Source organism: Glandiceps talaboti, chromosome 9 (genome assembly GCF_964340395.1).
Source record: "Glandiceps talaboti chromosome 9, keGlaTala1.1, whole genome shotgun sequence".
NCBI classification, from domain to species: Eukaryota; Metazoa; Hemichordata; class Enteropneusta; family Spengelidae; genus Glandiceps; species Glandiceps talaboti.
Window position 1 is genome coordinate 2805222 of NC_135557.1, and position 17721 is coordinate 2822942.

Sequence of the window (17721 nt, forward strand, 5' to 3'; positions counted from 1 at the left end):
CCCCTCACTAGGCTTGGCATACTTCTAAAATGTAACATAGTTACACCCCTCACTAGACTTGGCATACTTCTAAAATGTAACATAGTTACACCCCTCACTAGACTTGGCATACTTCTAAAATGTAACATAGTTACACCCCTCACTAGGCTTGGCATACTTCTAAAATGTAACATAGTTACACCCCTCACTAGACTTGGCATACTTCTAAAATGTAACATAGTTACACCCCTCACTAGACTTGGCATACTTCTAAAATGTAACATAGTTACACCCCTCACTAGACTTGGCATACTTCTAAAATGTAACATAGTTACACCCCTCACTAGACTTGGCATACTTCTAAAATGTAACATAGTTACACTCCTCACTAGGCTTGGCATATTTCCAGTTACTTCAATATGTGGGTGGTAGACAAGACTGGATAAAATACAACACATACATACTATGACTAATGTGCCTATGTTGTCATTTTGTGTGCCTGAATTCAGTGAATATTGTGAGGTGAACAATAATCAAACCAAAAACTATTTTGAAATAAACTTGAAAGCTGTCATGTACTTCTTGATAAAACATGGACAAACTGCCGTTAGATTTTTTAATAATTGCACTGACAACCCAAAAGATATTTGATTGTTTTTGACAGTTGACTACCCAACAGACTGTACATCTACATCTATTACATGTTATGTGTAAAATGTGATACAATGTCTAAATTTCATCTCAGTCTCAGTGACAGTATTGGATGAGTGTTAATCAACTTATCAACTTTGTCCATCTGGTCCACTGCCAACCCAGTTGACATGAGCACCAGAGAAAATAATGATGATAGTTCTAGGACAATTGCTCCCCCCCCCCCAGATAATTGCTCAGTGGGACAATCCCCCCCCCCCCACCACACACACACACACATCGGATAATTGCTAAGTGGGACAACTGCCTCCAGATAATTGCTCTACAGATCATTGAATAGAAATCAACTCACCCACTTTATCATCATCCACTTTGAAAATTTGTAGTAAGTTAGGGAGGCTTGCCCTGGCCCTGGTCAACACAGGTCTGTCCGATATGGTTTGAAGAGCACCATCGTCCCCAACTAGAAATGACAATATTTCAATATAAACTTGCAACCATGGTATTGTAACACAACTGTAATACATTTTTTTAAAATGTTTATCCACATACAAATCCATCCTTCTTGTTACCATGGAATCTCCATCATTTTTTCTTCCGTAAGGAAGAGATATATTTATGGGTGGAAGTCTGTGTGTCTGTGTGTCTGTCTGTATGTCTGTCTGTCTGTGTCATCGTTTTCTCCATAACGGCTTGCTCAATTCAAACAAAATTTTGAAGACGTATTCCGTAGGGTAATGGCAAGACTTGATTAGTTTTTTGGTAAAAATCCATTGAATATTAATGAGCAATTTACATAATTAATGATTTTTGGAAATTAGGCTATATCTCAAGAATGCACGCTTCAAATTCATTATAACTTGGTACGCACATTTGCGATACCAAAGCGCACCTGTCCTGAAAATATAACTAACATAGCTTTTAGTTTTAATAAGATATTGGCATATTTTCGATTGGCCACAAAAAAGAAAAAAATAGTTTCTCGTCAGGAATGTCGTCTAAAGTGGTGCGACTTTATCACCATTTTCTAAAACACAACTAGCTCAATTCAAACGAAATTTATTGCATGTGTTCTGTACGGTAGTGACAAGAACTGATTAGCTATCAGTAAACATCCCAAGAATATTAACGAGAAATGTACATAATTAATGGTTTTCGGTAATTAGGCTATATCTCAAGAATGCACACTTTTCAATCTAATTTGATACATGCATTTGGGATACCAAAGCGCACTTGTCCTGAAAATATTGTTGATGTAGCTTTTAGTTTTAATAAATTATTGGCATATTTTTGTAGGCCACTAAAAAGGAAAAAATAGTTTCTCGTCAGGAAATGTTGTCTAAAGTGGTACGACGATGCGCTTATATTTTATTTTTTACATTCTCAACAAATGTCACAGTACATGTTGTGGTTGGCCAGGAGATCACTAACAGCAATGACCAAATAGCAATCAATGAGAAAAAATAACTTATTACATATGTTCTGTTGTATTCCAACAATTGTCTGTAGGAACGACAATCTCAAAACTTTGCCCTTACGGAAGACATTCAGTTTACATCTGGTAGTATTTCTATGTAGTTTGTTGCTGTTTGCTGAACACTTATCGACTAGCAGTACCACTATAATCTAGAACCTGTAAAAACAGCAAGTTAACACACTGAACAACTAGTAAATCAACAAACTGTAAAACTAGTAAATAATGGCATTATGCTAATTACTATCAATGACTTACACAATTCTTTTGTATCAAATGCAACTCTGACTTGCGCTGTCATCGCTGTTGCAATATCTTCCTCATCATCATCGTCATCATCATCATCGTCTTCATCTTCTTCACCTTCCTCCTCATCTGTGTCCATAGCAACAACTCTGTCATCACCTACATAACAATCCACATGTACTTGTGATGAACACATTATAACAAGACAGACCACATGTACTTGTGATGTACACATTATAACACGACAGTCCACATGTACTTGTGATGTACACATTATAACACGACAGTCCACATGTACTTGTGATGTACACATTATAACACAACAGTCCACATGTACTTGTGATGTACACATTATAACACGACAGTCCACATGTACTTGTGATGTACACATTATAACACGACAGTCCACATGCACTTGTGATGTACACATTATAACATGACAGTCCACATGTACTTGTGATGTACACATTATAACACGACAGTCCACATGTACTTGTGATGTACACATTATAACACGACAGTCCACATGTACTTGTGATGTACACATTATAACACGACAGTCCACATGTACTTGTGATGTACACATTATAACACAACAGTCCACATGTACTTGTGATGTACACATTATAACACGACAGTCCACATGTACTTGTGATGTACACATTATAACACGACAGTCCACATGCACTTGACTTGTGATGTACACATTATAACACGACAGTCCACATGTACTTGTGATGTACACATTATAACACGACAGTCCACATGTACTTGTGATGTACACATTTTAACACGACAGTCCACATGTACTTGTGATGTACACATTATAACACGACAGTAAACATGTACTTGTGATGTACACATTATAACATGACACACCCATACTGCTAAGTGACTGGTAACTACACCCATACTGCTTAGTGACTAGTTACCACACCCATACTGCTAAGTGACTGGTAACCACACCCATACTGCTTAGTAACTGGTAACCACACCCATACTGCTTAGTAACAGGTAACCACACCCAGACTGCTTAGTAACTAGTAACCACACCCATACTGCTTAGTAACTGGTAACCACACCCATACTGCTTAGTAACTGGTAACCACACCCATACTGCTTAGTAACAAGTAACCACACCCATACTGCTTAGTAACTGGTAACCACACCCATACTGCTTAGTAACAAGTAACCACACCCAGACTGCTTAGTAACTGGTAACCACACCCATACTGCTTAGTAACTAGTAACCACACCCAGACTGCTTAGTAACTGGTAACCACACCCATACTGCTTAGTGACTAGTAACCACACCCATACTGCTTAGTAACTGGTAACCACACCCATACTGCTTAGTAACTAGTAACCACACCCAGACTGCTTAGTAACTGGTAACCACACCCATACTGCTTAGTAACTGGTAACCACACCCATACTGCTTAGTGACTAGTAACCACACCCATACTGCTAAGTGACTGGTAACCACACCCATACTGCTTAGTAACTGGTAACCACACCCATACTGCTTAGTAACTGGTAACCACACCCATACTGCTTGGTGACTAGTAACCACACCCATACTGCTTAGTGACTGGTAACCACACCCATACTGCTTGGTGACTAGTAACCACACCCATACTGCTTAGTAACTGGTAACCACACCCAGACTGCTTAGTAAGGGATACAGTGAATACTTACTGTGACAACTAGTGCCAGGTACTGATAAGTTAGCTTCTACTGACATCTCCATGTCACTCCTTTGAAAAGTAACAGTTGGCATCATGTCTAGATTAGTTGTGGTTGATGGACCAACACTTGAATCACTTGGATCACCATGTATTGTAGGCAGGAGACTCAGATCACTACCACTTACTACAAAGTCAACAAGGATAATACTTATCAAATGGATTTATTCAACGTAATGGAACCATAGACCCCCACCCACTATGATGGAACACAAACCATGTTGTTTGTATATGTTGGGATTAATGCAACCATAGACCCCCACCTACTATGATGGAACACAAACCATGTTGTTTGTATCTGTTGGGATTAATGGAACCATAGACCCCCACCCACTATGATGGAACACAAAACATGTTTATGTATTTTGGTAATTTGACATTTCTACATAGTGTATGTGTATATGCACTGTTCTCCAAATCTGCATAACAATAAAAGTACATGTAAGCAGTAGCTGTGATCTACTGGTATATCTTCTTTCAGTAATTTGTGTATACTCAAATTTCTGATTTATAGTCAGACTGGTTTAGATGTTTTGCTAAAAAGTATGTCACACAAAACTACAGTACACGACACAGGGTACTGGTGAACTAGAAGCCGTGTTTTCATGTCTTCATTCACTGAACAAGGTACACACAGGGCATGTATGTATGTATGTATGTATGTATGTATGTATGTATGTATGTATGTATGTATGTGTGTGTGTATGTATGTATGTATGCATGTATGTATGTATGTATGTATGAATCATGCAAATGATCCAATAGTAGAATGCACTATGAAAATATATGTATGAATTATGCAAATTATCCAATAGCAGTTGAATTTAAGATGACAGTAAATACCAGGTTCTTGTCCACTGGCTTCATTATTCTCCTCCTGTGCAATACCAACACTGACTGCTTCTCTTGACATCATAGTGTCTTCAAACTCTGTCACTGTTGACTCAGGAAGTCCACTTCCACTTGGAGTATCATCAACATGACTAATGGTCTCTGAATGGTCATAGGCCTGTCCACTGGGTTCAGGTCCACTACCATCACCCACTATAGCACTGCTATAACCACTTGCCTACATACCAAATAATACATTCATCAAATGTAACAAATACACAGTTACTCATACACTCAGATAGTCACAAACAAACAAACATTATACAAATGTACACACAAACAATTCAAGCCATTTATGTACAGGAGTGTAAAGTTTTTAAGTCATTGTCACTAAATTATGGAGCTTGTGCTTAATGTACACACACACACACACACACACACACACACACACACACACACACACACACACACACACACACACACACACACAACATTTGCCGTGTACCTCATTCATCCCATGTTGTTGAATACACTCAAACAAATAATTCTATATGAAATTTATACCCCCGGCCATTCTGTATTTCTACATCAAAACAATTCATGGCAGGCTACATGTACATCAATGTTTCTGTGGTATTAAAACTATTAGTCATAGTGTGAAAAATAGCTTGATGGTAGGTAACACATTCGTATATATTATATATATATATCACTTTGTCTACTGCAGTATACCTGCATTGATATAGTCTATGTTATGTATACATGTATATATGACTTTGTGTCCATTATAGTATACCTGTATTGCTATAATCTGTTATGTTATATATATATATATATATATATATATATATATATATATATATATATATATATATATATATATATATGACTTTGTGTCTATTATAGTATACCTGTATTGCTATAATCTGTTATGTTATATATATATATATATATATATATATATATATATATATATATATATATATATATATATATATATATATATATATATATATGACTTTGTGTCTATTATAGTATACCTGTATTGCTATAATCTGTTATGTTATATATATATGACTTTGTGTCCATTATAGTATACCTGCATTGCTGCAGCCTCTGAGCTAGAGACAGGTTCCATATGAGATGCTGCATCACCAGCACCCTGTAATGGTGTCACTATGCTAGCATGTGGAGGCCAAACTGGTTGGCTACCACCACTACTTCCTGGTTCCATTTCTAGTTACCTGTAGGCTAAAAGATAACACATAGTTAGACCGGTTCCATTTCTAGTCACCTGTAGGCTAAAAGATAACACATAGTTAGACCGGTTCCATTTCTAGTCACCTGTAGGCTAAAAGATAACACATAGTTAGACCGGTTCCATTTCTAGTCACCTGTAGGCTAAAAGATAACACATAGTTAGACCGGTTCCATTTCTAGTCACCTGTAGGCTAAAAGATAACACATAGTTAGACTGGTTCCCTTTCTAGTCATCTGTTTATCCATACACTCTAGTCTATGTACATGTATAGGGGGTATCATACTATCAGGCTTTAATGACTTGGTTTCTCTAACTCTATCCAGACACCCTCTGTACATGTATTAGGCTTTAATGACTTGGTTTCTCTAACTCTATCCAGACACCCTATGTACATGTATCAGTCTTTAATGACTTGGTTTCTCTAACTCTATCCAGACACCCCATGTACATGTATTAGGCTTTACTGACTTGGTTTCTCTATAAACTCTATCCAGACACCCTATGTACATGTATCAGTCTTTAATGACTTGGTTTCTCTAACTCTATCCAGACACCCTATGTACATGTATCAGTCTTTAATGACTTGGTTTCTCTAACTCTATCCAGACACCCTATGTACATGTATCAGTCTTTAATGACTTGGTTTCTCTAACTCTATCCAGACACCCTATGTACATGTATTGGGGGTATCAGACTTTAAGGGGTTAAGCAACAAACTAACATCACAAACTCCTTGTTTGGCCATGTCATGCTAATTATTACAATGTAGCCATACATTGTAAAACTTTCAACCAATCCACCAGTTATTGACTGAATTGTAGCTTTGTTATCAACGATTCACACTATTCTTCTGTCTGGTTTAGTCTAATTCCAATACGACCGTGTTATGATTTACACTATGTTATCTTCACACAGTACCTCTTGTCAAAGTCGTCATGCTAGCACAGATATTTGTGCTACTCCAACAGTGTTCATATATATATGTGATGACGTTATCGCATTTCCGTGTGATTTTAGTTAGTACAGCTGTACTAATTCAATTATATTAATGAGAAATTGTCTGCAGGAAGTAAAACCAATTACAACTGTCTGTCAATTTGTGATGGATTACTACTGACATGCACCATTTACCCATTGTCCTGCATAGGGTTTAACCAGATTAACTGTAAAATGTTTGACTTTGACTAGATGTAATGTGTGATGATACCATAGTGTAAATCATAGTGTAAGTCATATTGGAACTAGACTAGTGTGGTTAGGTTCTTGCATTATACCTTGAATACCCAACTTCTGTAAACATGGAATGACCCACCTCACTTCAACACAATATTTCAATTCAGCAGACTCCAGAACAAACCACTATGGAAATACATCTACACTTGACTTGTGTTTGTTATTTTATTTGAATTTGGAAATTCAATATTTTTATTATTTTGTCATGTTACATGTACATTGTAATCCCCATTCCCCACCACAGCCGGTGTACAATAGTGTAGTATCTGTATCGTAGACGTACAAGCACCAGTACTGGTTATAGTACTATGGACATGCAGAATGTCTCCCGTTCCGATTATAGCCATATCATATTATCATGTCATACATATGACTTGTAATGGGTCATAGCGAGCGCGTAACACTGGTTGTTTCAGGCATAACATTACATTAACTTGATCGTTTTGAATGTCTTCCAACATGTGCAGGCTGTCGGACGATAGACACGCCTTCAAAATACCCAAACAGTAACTGACTATTCCACTGGAATCCTAAAGACTAGGGCCATAGCATCCTGCTCTGTAAGCGTAGACTACAACTCGCCAAACAAGATGGCGGTCTTTCGTGTTGTAATCGATTAAATGGCGAAAATGAACACACGCCTAAACCATATACTGGCTTTATTGAAGATTATCAATCGCACCTACGATATGGATGTAAAAGGACGAGGAATTACAGATGTTGACTACTTTTATCGGGAAGTGTTCAGATGTCCCCTGTAGTCAAAGTGGTGTGAACTGGGAACACATCAAAAGACGAGGACTGTTCCATCTTGGAAAACAACCTAAACATGGCCTCCATCGCTACTGACCGTCAACTGCAGGGACTCGCATAAACACGTCGAAGAGTTTATTTTCTGACTAGATTAGAAGAGAAAACTAACGCATACTTCGTTTTAACTTCAAAAAGTCCATCTAAGCTATAAAACCAAGGTTCATTTTGAGTGAAATTGGGGTGAAGTCTGTAACAGTTGCCTGTGTGCGGGTTGTTTTATGTAAATTTGAATGCCTCCCCCAGCGCACAATGGAGGATTAATATCTTTATCGTCATATCCCAGTTAAAATATCAAAAATTATATTTATTTAGAGAAACTTGCCATGTCGAGTATAAGACTTTCCCTTGCTGAGAATCATGGACGCATCAGACAGTGTCAACGCCACAAATCCCCCAAATTTTGGAACCGTTCAGAACAAAGCATAAATTTTCGGGTGGGTCCCACCCCATGAGTGTGGTGCAACAATTCTCGTTCAATTACATATATTTGTGGCTAAAAAGCACACGGAAGGACAGAGCACATAGTTATTGTCCTAGATGATACGATATTACGTTAACAAAATACACATTTGCTGAGAATTTCGCGATTATATGTCTAGGAAAAAATCGGAAAATTGCTTACCTCCACAACAGCGTTGTTTGAGCTACGCGATAGAATGCGCATGTCCATTTGTAAGACGTGCTATGATTGGTTCGCCTCTTGGTGTCCTACTGCATAAGAAAACAATTTTTCAAGATATTTGTCCGTTATATTACTTATTTGTGGATGCAAGTAACCAGTTCAGGTATACTAAACAACTTTGAAATACTTTAATCACGTAGTACAAATTTAGATTTATTCTGTCGCCACTCTTTCTGCCAAATATTGCTACATGCATTAGCCAATGAAAACTATCCTTGGTCCCGAAGCACAATATGGTTACTGTATTGTACAGGCTGCATTTCGCCCGCCATGCAGTGACCGTAATTAGCATAATCTTACACTTGTGTGCGTATGTCCTCCACGTCCAAACACGGTGGAAGTCGACATTCATTATCTCGATTTAACTCTAAGTTTTCACAATTTAGAAGTTCAGAAATAAAGAATTAAATCGACTTGTAAATGCACTTATATATGGTATGGGATAGTATAGCATATTTTATTTGACATGAAATAATGTAAGAAATACATTATCTATAGTCAAAAACATACAAACACAACAAGAACAAAGAAAATAGATAATTCTAAATATAAATAAATGTATCTGTGCACCAAGGGTGTAGTACTAGTATAGTAGTAGAACACTGTCAGTGACTAAATTATATCTAATGTTTATAGCAAATTTAACAATTAACACAAAGCGTGTCTGGTTGTGGCAAATGTGACACTTTAAGCAAAATGTTTTGTATAAAATTTCACCACGTGGAGTCACTGTTGCTAGTTGTGGAATCCCAATGGCACATCTGGGTAGACCATTTGATGGGGGGGGGCGCTGGAGGATTTTCGAGAAAACAAAACAAATTGTTGCTTGCCGATTGAAAGTAGAGGGGGAAATATGCTAACCAAGACAGAAAAAAATGTTTCCAGGGTTATGAGCTTTAAAAAAATTGTTGTGCTGCAAGTGCAGAAACTAGCTCCAAATGCCAAATTCCCAGGTACTACCAGGTAGTACTAGTACATGTGTTTCTGGCGTCAACACCTACGGCGGCAGCACGTAAACTAGTAAAGTTTCTTGTCAAAGGTTTATTCCATGTGCCGAAACAAACCAAAAACACTACAATCAAATCAAATTACTAACAATACTGACCTGACTAAGTACCTTGAGTGAATCTAGTAATGTTTCATAATGATAAAATCATTTTAAATGATATGGTATAATATACTTTGAGGATTTTTCTCAAGTTGATCTTAATTTTCTGAATTCAAATTTCAATTATGACCAGGTAAGGGTATTGTTATCACCTTGACATGTTAAAATAACACCAGATAGCACTCTTTTAGTCCTTAAATTTCAAAAATTTCTATGGTCAGGGGCTAAAACCTCTTCCTGTAACCACACACACACACACACACGGCTCCTTTGTACTTTAATTCAAATTTGACCTCATATTATTACTCCCTCAACATATTAAAATAGCACCAGAAAGCATTAGATTAGTTCTTGAATTTCAAGAATTTGGCGAAAAGTCAAATTTAGAGCATATATTTTTTTCCCAAAATTTGCTGTACCTTTACTTGGCAAAAACAAATTGCTGTCTATATGAAAATAAAATAAGGTCACGTCTGTCTGTCTGTCTGTCTGTCTGTCTGTCTGTCTGTCTGTCTGTCTGTCTGTATGTCTGTCTGTCTGTCTGTATGTATGTAATACAAACTGAGTTGATATAGGCTACTTAAAGTGATACAAACTGAGTTGATATAGACTACTTAAAGTGATACAAACTGAGTTGATATAGACTACTTAAAGTGATACAAACTGAGTTTATATAGACTACTTAAAGTAATACAAACTGAGTTGATATAGACTACTTAAAGTGATACAAACTGAGTTGATATAGGCTACTTAAAGTAATACAAACTGAGTTGATATAGGCCACTTAATGTAATACAAACTGAGTTGATATAGGCTACTTAAAGTGATACAAACTGAGTTGATATAGACTACTTAAAGTGATACAAACTGAGTTGATATAGGCTACTTAAAGTGATACAAACTGAGTTGATATAGGCTACTTAAAGTGATACAAACTGAGTTGATATAGGCTACTTAATGTAATACAAACTGAGTTGATATAGGCTACTTAATGTAATACAAACTGAGTTGATATAGGCCACTTAATGTAATACAAACTGAGTTGATATAGGCTACTTAATGTAATACAAACTGAGTGGATATTGGCTACTTAATGTAATACAAACTGAGTTGATATAGGCTACTTAATGTAATACAAACTGAGTTGATATAGGCTACTTAATGTAATACAAACTGAGTTGATATAGGCTACTTAAAGTAATACAAACTGAGTTGATATAGGCTACTTAAAGTAGTACAAACTGAGTTGATATAGGCTACTTAATGTAATACAAACTGAGTTGATATAGACTACTTAATGTAATACAAACTGAGTTGATATAGGCTACTTAAAGTAATACAAACTGAGTTGATATAGGCTACTTAAAGTAGTACAAACTGAGTTGATATAGGCTACTTAATGTAATACAAACTGAGTTGATATAGGCTACTTAAAGTAATACAAACTGAGTTGATATAGGCCACTTAAAGTAATACAAACTGAGTTGATATAGACTACTTAAAGTGATACAAACTGAGTTGATATAGACTACTTAAAGTGATACAAACTGAGTTGATATAGGCTACTTAAAGTGATACAAACTGAGTTGATATAGACTACTTAAAGTGATACAAACTGAGTTGATATAGGCTACTTAAAGTGATACAAACTGAGTTGATATAGACTACTTAAAGTAATACAAACTGAGTTGATATAGACTACTTAAAGTGATACAAACTGGGGAGGGTGTGGGAGGGGAGGGTGTGGGAGGGGATGACATGTAGGAGGCCATTTAATGACAGAGAGAGATATAGATAGATAGATAGAGAGAGAGGGAGATAGAGAGAGATAGAGAGAGAGTGCGAGAGATAGAGAGAGATAGAGGGAGAGATAGAGAGAGATAGATAGATAGATAGATAGATAGATAGATAGATAGATAGATAGATAGATAGATAGATAGATAGATAGATAGATAGATAGATAGATAGATAGATAGATAGATAGATAGATAGATAGAGAGATAGAGAGAGAGAGAGAGAGATAAATAGATAGAGAGATAGATAGATAGAGAGAGAGATAGAGAGAGAGAGGTGGACAGCGAGAGAGAGAGAGAGAGAGAGAGAGAGAAGAGAGAGAGAGAGAGAGAGAGAGAGAGAGAGAGAGAGAGAGAGAGAGAGAGAGAGAGAGAGAGAGAGAGAGAGAGAGAGAGAGAGAGAGAGAGAGAGAGAGAGAGAGAGAGAGAGAGAGAGATGATTCCTACACATGCCACATAAAACATGACTGATCACAGTACACATTACAAATATATGTATAGAGATGTTGCAATGAGTAGTCGGTGTCTTCCTACATTACAGATCCAATGGTTGGAGTGGTTGTCCGTTGAAATATTAAATGTTGGGATATAACAAATTCTATTATATTGTTCAACTATGTGGAAACTACTACAATGAGAAGGAGCGGAACGACCGAGAAGGGTGGGTCCAGGTGTCTCCCCCTCACCCCCCCCCCACCATAGGATGGGTCCTGGTGTCTCCCCTCCCCCATAGAAACCGTTTGAAATACTAGTATTAGCTTTTATGTTGACGTGTTAAGTCAATTACGTATAAGCACACACTTCTGAGAACACTAGAAATATTGCTTAATCCAATGAAAATATAGCTTAGGGAGCATTCGTTTTTTACGGGGAGGGGGGGGGGTGGAATTCGGGGGGGGGGTTGACTTTTACAAAGCAGTTTTTAGGGGGGGTCAAATTTTATATCCAATGGTTTGAGGGGGGGGGTCAATTTTTACAACAGATTTGTATGGAATCATAGCAAAAAACAACAGAATTGACAAAAAAATGTACAAAACAGAATACAAACATGTCTTTATTCTGTCTGATCAGGTGAAAGTAAAAAAAAGAACAGAATCACAAAAATAAAACTTTCAGGCTGTGGCAATATAGTGACATACCTCACTTTTAAAACTCTTTAAAACTCTTTAAAAACAACAGAACTCATTCAAATTAATTTTTGAGTCTGAGATTGAACCATGAGAGGGATAAAGAGGAGGAGGAGAGCGATGAAGAGGATGAGATGGACGAAGACAGTGAATCAGAAGATGGACATGTAGTGATACATGAATTGGGTGAATCAGAGGAAAGTGACTCGGAAAGTGACTCTGAAAGTGATAGCAGTGACATTGAAAATGAACTCTTTCACACAACAAGATCAGGCAGACAGTGTACTACTTGGAAGTCACGGAACTACATGGACTAGGTTTCATGGTCCATTATGTGATATGTCGAACAAACACTCATATAAGTCAAGTGTTTCATAAATCTATTATAAATCAAGTGAAAAAATTTTATAGGGGGGGGGGGTCACATTTTACAATTGATGGATTTAGGGGGGGGGGTCAAATTTTAGAAAAGTAATTTTTAGGGGGGGTTGCTTTTTACATTTAATTCATACCTCAAATTCCACCGACCCCCCCCCCCCCCCCCTCCCCGTAAAAAACGAATGCTCCCTTAGGAGAAATGTGAATACATGACATAGTATAAATGTACGTGTATGTGCTATATCTGCCCATGGGTTCAGCTTTGAACCAATGACAATACAGCTAGGAGAAATGTGAATATATGACATAGTATAATTGTGTATGCCATATCTGCCCACGGGTTCAACTTTGAACCAATGTTGTGAAGCTGTGTTAGATGATTGCAATAATGTCGAACACTACAAGTTATATATAAATGTACAATTACTGCAAATTACAATCAATAATCTGTCAAGCAACTAGTGAACTATCGTATTATTTATTAGCATTTGGTGAACGTGAATTAAAATCCAAAGATTAGTGAATAAGAGCATAAATACTCTCTGTGAGTGGTGATCTGAGAGGGATGTGAAACCCCACCCCAACCCCGTCAGACATGGCGTCTTTGTTATATGTTGTCAGAGTCGATTCTTAATTATGTTATGTCAGAGATGATTGGTATTATATAATTACATTGTCAGAGTTGATGTCTTTGTTATATTGTCAGAGACGATGTCTTTGTTATATTGTCAGAGTTGATGTCTTTGTTATATTGTCAGAGACGATGTCTTTGTTATATTGTCAGAGACGATGTCTTTGTTATATTGTCAGAGTTGATGTCTTTGTTATATCGTCAGAGACGATGTCTTTCTTATATTGTCAGAGTTGATGTCTTTGTTATATTGTCAGAGACGATGTCTTTCTTATATTGTCAGAGTTGATGTCTTTGTTTTTCATACATTATATTTATCTAACCATAAGTTCATACTGTTGTATAAACATTGTTTTGTTAACTATTATGACTCTAGTTGATATATTTACTAGTTATAGTTTTAACACCAAACACTTGTTCCAGAAAATCCAATGAAGAAATGTAGTTTTCTTAATGGATGCATTAATTAAAGATTCTATTCTACTCTACTCTATTCTACTCTACTCTATTCTATTCTATTCTATTCTATTCTATTCTATTCTATTCTATTCTATTCTATTCTATTCTATATCGTCAGAGATGATGTCTTTTTATTGATATGATGAAAAGCATTAAATGGCCGATACAGCAGTCATATACCCTAATGTCACGTGACCTCAAATATTTCAATAATTTGTCTGAAGGACACTAATATGCTCATCTCAATGACGCTTTAGAGTACAGCCAATCAAATATGTTTACATAGACAAACCGTTGACAATACAGCCAATCAATATGTTTACATAGACAAACCGTTGACAATACAGCCAATCAAATATGTTTACATAGACAAACCGTTGACAATACAGCCAATCAAGTATGTTTACATAGACAAACCGTTGACAATACAGCCAATCAAGTATATTGACACAAACCGTTGACAATACAGCCAATCAAGTATATTGACACAAACCGTTGACAATACAGCCAATCAAGTATATTGACACAAACCATATGTTGGCAGTTATCCTCGCTTTAAACCACCCTATTAACATTTAAACACGTGCTATACAGCTCCATCTTCTATTAAACCCCTTTTAACTTGTCAACATGAACATCAGTGAAAATAAGATTGATAATTTCATCAGACGGTCGTTGACTGCTCTGTTATTGAATAAGTAGTTTTAATGTGAAATAGAGTAACGCTAGACTGTAAGATACGTCGTGTTGTTCAGCCCTATCAGACTTCTTAACCACCAGCTAATAAGCTTGATAGAGTGCTGATGAGTGCTGGCTGATAGCGTGGCACAAATTTCTGTATCTTACAGAATAAGTAACTCTAATATCGACAATGAACTTTATAAACAACCTTTATATTGAAGTATATTGTAAGAGACGATTTATTTGTTCTGTTGTTATAGACACTATCTTTGGTCTCTGCTATCTTTACTGCACGTGTTTACTGCGCAGGTAAAGGAGTGTTCTAGTGCTATGAGTACGTGCGCACAATTTGGCTTTACGCACTTACAAATATGGTTTCGCATACCTTTGACTATCTGGCATTCACTATTGTTTTAGCCTTAGTACATCTAAATGAAAATGGTGTGTAAAGGGACTGCTGTAGGTATCGCAGTGCTTGTATGGATTTAGTAGCGCCAATAGCACTGTAGCACAACTGTATTTGACTGTGCCTGTGGACATATGGTCTTGTTGCTAGGGATATTTGCAAACATTTTTGAATCTTAATTAACTTGCCTAGCCTACCCTTTCCCATTTCTCATCTTTGCAATATAAAAAGTCGTTAAGCTAATGCCATGGTCGTGGTCCTGTCGCTAGGCATATTTGCATACAGCTTCATGTATACATCCCCAGATGCATTCCCATTAAATTTCAGCCCAATCTGCAATTTGGGAACTATATATTTTTGACAAAAAAGACACATTGTTATACCTAATTTGCATATCACTAATGGGATCATTGTTTCATGAACACTTTTTTTAACTAATCTAAACACCCTTAAGAACGTTCCCACCAAATTTCAGCCAAATCTGCTCAGTAGTTTTAGAATTATATATATTTGACAAAACAGACACATTTTAGCCTGAATTTGCATATCACTGATGGAATCATCGTTTCATGATCAATTCTTAATCTAAACACCCCTGAGAATGTTCCTACCAAATTTCACACCGATCTGCCTCATAGTTTTGGAGTTTAAGTTGTTGTTTTTTTAAATCAAAAATCACATTTTTAGAACCAAATCACACACCGGTGGTAAGATCATTTTGATTTGAACAATTTCCCAACTAGACACCCAAGGTAAGTTGTTCACACACGCACACACACATCCACAGACAGACAGACAGACAGACAGACAGACAGACAGACAGACAGACAGACAGACACTTTGTCATGCCTGTAGCACTACTGTAGCACCTTATCAGTTCAGTTGCGCTGAAAACAGCTGACCGTAACTGTTACAGCTAGCGTATCCCAAATTCCTTGGGGTGAGTGAGGAAGCATCATTTGGCAAGTGCCGCATTCGTCCTCGTGTTAGATCTCGCATCCCTATATAACCATAACCATATTGGCGTCACAATACTATTACACATATATGTAGCCATGATTGTTGTGACCATTTGCTAATTTGTTAAAGTGTAGTCAAATGTTCCTATTAAACTGCATGGGTAACTTTACTTGGTAATAAAATCTACATTATCGTCAGTATTGTAGAATGACATAGCTATAATATGATACCATAGCACATTTGTTTGGAGCTAATTATTTGCATATCAATGCCATCTTCAAAAGGTCTTAAAGAATTCTTTATCAAAATACTCTAGAATACCTACAAACCACAAATGAGGCAGTAGTAGGTAAATGTGGGCGTCTCCAGTTTTTGTTACCACTATGAGACGTTGTATAAGTTAATGGATAAATTTAAAGCTACTCAGAATGCCATCTGATAGACTGCAACGTCAAGCATATATAATGCTATGCAACCTTGACGAGTTAGGGAGACATACATGCGTGATATGAGTAACATCAGTCAAAGACATTTTATTTCCATACGGCTTCGGCTATGCATGGATTGCTCAAGAAATTGGTAATGAGAAAGAATTTCTGGACAATATCACTGTTAGGGTTTATGATCTGTGCAAGCAACTGTGGGCTGGACAGTTGAGAGGAAAACCCAAATTACATGTACGTACTTACAGTATTTTTAAAAGTGTACTTGAACCTGAAAGGTTCGTTGAATTGTAGTCATAAATTTATTGAGGCTTTGACACGTTTCAGATGTTCATCTTTGTCTTTGGCCATATAACAGGGACGTCATCATGGTATTGATTCTCATAAGAGATTGTGTACTATTTGTAACTATAGGGGATGTACTATTTGTAACTCATGGGATGTAGAAGATGAGTACTACTTTCTGTTAATTTGTCCAGTTTATGGACACCTTAGAAACCAACTCTTACCAATCAATATTCACAACCAACCCAATTACAATAAGTTTAAAATTATAATGAGTACTGTTAATTCAGATATTTTGCTCAATTTATGTAAATATGTATACAAAGCTATGGAGATGAGAACTTTCAAAGTAAATGCTGTGTAATATATTTTTCTCACTTTTACTATCTGTACGACAGAAACAAACATGGATCGGTGGCCTAGAAACGCAATAAACATATCATTGTTATTACGTACAAACCAAATTTCAGCCCAATCGAGCCATTAACTTTGAAGTTGTCATATATATTTACTTGAAAAATCACAGTTTTTAACC

General features: G+C 36.6%; 1 protein-coding gene across 1 annotated transcript in view; it reads right to left on the bottom strand.

Moving 5' to 3' along the window:
• LOC144440432 (PR domain zinc finger protein 10-like) overlaps positions 1 to 6160 on the bottom strand; it is a 31441-nt gene extending 25281 nt beyond the window's left edge. The window contains exons 1-5 of the mRNA XM_078129803.1: positions 6026 to 6160; positions 4939 to 5164; positions 4049 to 4222; positions 2363 to 2509; positions 983 to 1093 (exon numbers count right to left, since the gene is read on the bottom strand). Coding sequence (XP_077985929.1) covers positions 983 to 1093; positions 2363 to 2509; positions 4049 to 4222; positions 4939 to 5164; positions 6026 to 6160 — 793 coding nt within the window. The remainder of the gene's footprint in view (positions 1 to 982; positions 1094 to 2362; positions 2510 to 4048; positions 4223 to 4938; positions 5165 to 6025) is intronic.
• Positions 6161 to 17721: the final 11561 nt, after the last annotated feature.